Below are 3016 nucleotides of genomic sequence, written 5' to 3' on the forward strand. Positions count from 1 at the left end.
GCATAAAGTTATAATGATGTGAGAAAGAAAGATAAAGGGATGGATGGAAGGAAGCATCCACAGATCCTTGAGGCATAAAAAAATATAATAATAATATCATTGGAATAAACTGACTACTTGTGTGTGTAAGATCAGGAGATGGTGAGAGGAGAGGGTTTTGTGGTTTTTAGGAAGTTCGAAGGGAAAAGAAAGGCTGCAAAACAAAAGAGTAAAAGGGTATTTGCGGCAAAAGGTCGTTGCTTTGCATAGTTGCATGTGATGTGGGTATGACACAGAAAGTTTTACTATCAGAAACAGAGCAAATTAGCAGAAGATAAAAGCTAAAGCCATCGTACTCCTCAACCCAACCCCCCCCCCCCCCAAAGCCCCCCCAACCCTCTTTTCCCTTGAATGTGAACCAGAAACAGCCTTACCCCACTTGGATTCTGTGGATTTTCGACATGGTAGCCCTTCAAAAAGCGACGCGGCTTTGGGTTTGGGGATTTTCAACTTCATTTGTCTTCATTTCACTATTTCAAAACTGCTTTACACTTAGCGGTTTATGGTCCCCAACAGCCCTCTGAAGTGTCAGTTAGTTGAAGATCCCCTTCTCTCCTAAACATCTATTTATTCCCCCCTTCCCCTCCCCAAATTTTCCTCACACCCATCCTCACCAAGTTCTTCTCTCTTTTGCTCTCTTCATCTTTCCTTGAACCTTCCTAGTTTATGTAACACTCTCTTCTCACTTCTCACTTCTCACTTCTCTCCCTTGTTTCCTTTTAGTTTGTTCTCTTTTCATTTGGGTTTTCCTGGAGTTGATTTTGAAACCGGCTGACAAAAGTACTTCTCTTTGCAGGAAAAATGGCTTCTCTGGGGCTTCTCTTGGTGGGTATTTTCTCACTACTATCATCTGCTTATGGGTATGGAGGAGGTTGGATTAATGCTCATGCCACCTTCTATGGAGGAGGTGATGCTTCTGGGACCATGGGTATGTATCATACTCGTGTATGAGCTAGAACATAAAATTACCTCATTTTTTTCTTCTTTTTGTTGTACTGTTATTCTATGAACCATAGGCTCATATTTTGGATTGATGCCTATTTAATATTTTTGTCCCTTTTTGGTTCTTTGCACAGGTGGGGCTTGTGGCTATGGAAACCTGTATAGCCAGGGGTATGGGACTAACACTGCAGCTTTGAGCACTGCCCTCTTCAACAATGGCATGAGCTGTGGAGCTTGTTTTGAGATCAGATGTGTGAATGATGGAAAATGGTGCCTCCCCGGCTCCATTGTGGTCACAGCAACCAACTTCTGCCCACCAAACAATGCCCTCCCAAACAATAATGGTGGTTGGTGCAACCCTCCCCTGCAACACTTTGATCTCTCTCAGCCTGTCTTTCAACGCATTGCTCAATACAGAGCTGGGATTGTTCCTGTAGAATATAGAAGGTTTGCCCTTTTTCTTTTTGTTTCCTCTTTCTTTTGCTTCTCTGCTTTGTAGCAACTGGTGCCTTGCATGGTAGCCCTGTGGTGCACTCTGTTTTTGTGCTACAATCCTACAATGGTCTGTGTCAAAGCTCTACAGTGCTCATCTGGGTTTAACAGAAATTTTCAGTGTTTACCTACAAACAACCCCCCCCCCCCCAAAAAAAAAAAAATTTCCACTTTCTGCCTTTGTGGTGTACCAATTTATTTGTTCCTCATTAGCAATCATATATATATATATATATATATATAAAAAGACCTTTTCCCCTCAGTGTGCTCTCTCTCTCTCTCTCTCATACTTAAAGTCAGTGTTATTTTTTGGTTACAACTTTAAATGGAGATTCTGATGGTGGTTTCTTGGTGATTATATTTGTAGGGTGGCATGCAGGAAGAGGGGAGGTGTCAGGTTCACCATCAATGGCCACTCCTACTTCAACCTGGTCCTCATCACCAATGTTGGAGGTGCTGGTGATGTCCATGCTGTTTCCATTAAAGGATCAAGGACTGGGTGGCAACCAATGTCAAGGAACTGGGGACAGAACTGGCAGAGCAACTCCTACCTTAATGGACAGAGCCTTTCCTTCAAGGTCACCACCAGTGATGGAAGAAGTATAGTCTCTTATAATGTTGCCCCTGCTGGCTGGTCCTTTGGCCAGACCTTCAGTGGTGGACAGTTCCACTAGGGGACAAACCCCCCACCTATCCAATCTATGCCAAGTTTTAGAGTGGTAATAGTATAGGGGACATTATTTATCATACTATACCATATACTTAGTATTTAAGAACTAGTGCTGCTATGTTTGGGTCTCTAAGCAAAAGGTTTCTCTCTAGAACAGTAAAATATATTACCATATATATTTATTACATTGGTCAGTGTTGGGTCAAAATGAGAAGGGCTAATTTTAAATGGCCCTTTGTCATTTGAACATTATAAATTGTTGGGTTTCTGTTTTTCTATTCATGGGGAAAGGGGGTTTGAGGCCCATGCAAGGTGTGAGAGACAGTGAGAGAGCACTCACAGAAGAGAGTGCTCTACCTTTACTGTGTCCAAACATGGCTCAGTTGGCTGAGGTGCACTTTTACCACCCGCCACTAAGTATCCCATAATTTTTCCTATTTTTACTTTTTGGGCTTTTTTCATTTTTGGGGTCTATCTTTGATCTTTTGGAATGAGAATATCATTGTAACGCTGTAACCAGCTTATGCTGAATATGTCATTTGGTTGTATTGGAGCTTTTATTATGAGAAGATTGTAAATGTAAATCTCCAATTTTAGGAGTAATGAAATTGGGACTTCATCTATTGGTGTTTATCATTGGAACCATTTAGTTTCGCCAAATTGTAACATAGACATGAATCATATAAATTCAACAAAAAAATAATAATTTGTAGAAGGCTCTCTTTGATTTGATTTCTATTTGTATTTATTTTACTTATTTCTATTTTTACAAGTGTTTAGTATAATTTATTGCACTTATTTCTATTTATAATAAATTAGAATAAATCATAAATCACAAATTATATGATTTATTTGAGCATGTGTATTAAACTA

At 40.1% G+C, this 3016-nt stretch overlaps 1 protein-coding gene across 1 annotated transcript; it reads left to right on the forward strand.

Moving 5' to 3' along the window:
* Positions 1–548: 548 nt before the first annotated feature.
* LOC122065692 (expansin-A10-like) lies at positions 549–2776 on the forward strand. Its single transcript, XM_042629534.1, has 4 exons — positions 549–707; positions 836–967; positions 1116–1428; positions 1841–2776. The coding sequence occupies exons 2-4, from the start codon at positions 841–843 to the stop codon at positions 2145–2147; spliced, it is 747 nt and encodes a 248-aa protein (XP_042485468.1). The 5' UTR covers positions 549–707; positions 836–840; the 3' UTR covers positions 2148–2776.
* The last annotated feature ends 240 nt before the right edge of the window (positions 2777–3016 follow it).

Source organism: Macadamia integrifolia, unplaced genomic scaffold (assembly GCF_013358625.1).
Source record: "Macadamia integrifolia cultivar HAES 741 unplaced genomic scaffold, SCU_Mint_v3 scaffold2094, whole genome shotgun sequence".
Lineage (NCBI taxonomy): Eukaryota > Viridiplantae > Streptophyta > Magnoliopsida > Proteales > Proteaceae > Macadamia > Macadamia integrifolia.

What these genes read in the sequence shown, in the direction of transcription:
- LOC122065692 (XM_042629534.1), top strand. Translation starts at nt 841, where the DNA reads ATGGCTTCTCTGGGGCTTCTCTTGGTGGGTATTTTCTCACTACTATCA. An exon ending in TGATGCTTCTGGGACCATGG is followed by an intron (nt 968 to 1,115) that starts GTATGTATCATA and finishes TTCTTTGCACAG; the next exon opens with GTGGGGCTTGTGGCTATGGA. An exon ending in GTTCCTGTAGAATATAGAAG is followed by an intron (nt 1,429 to 1,840) that starts GTTTGCCCTTTT and finishes TTATATTTGTAG; the next exon opens with GGTGGCATGCAGGAAGAGGG.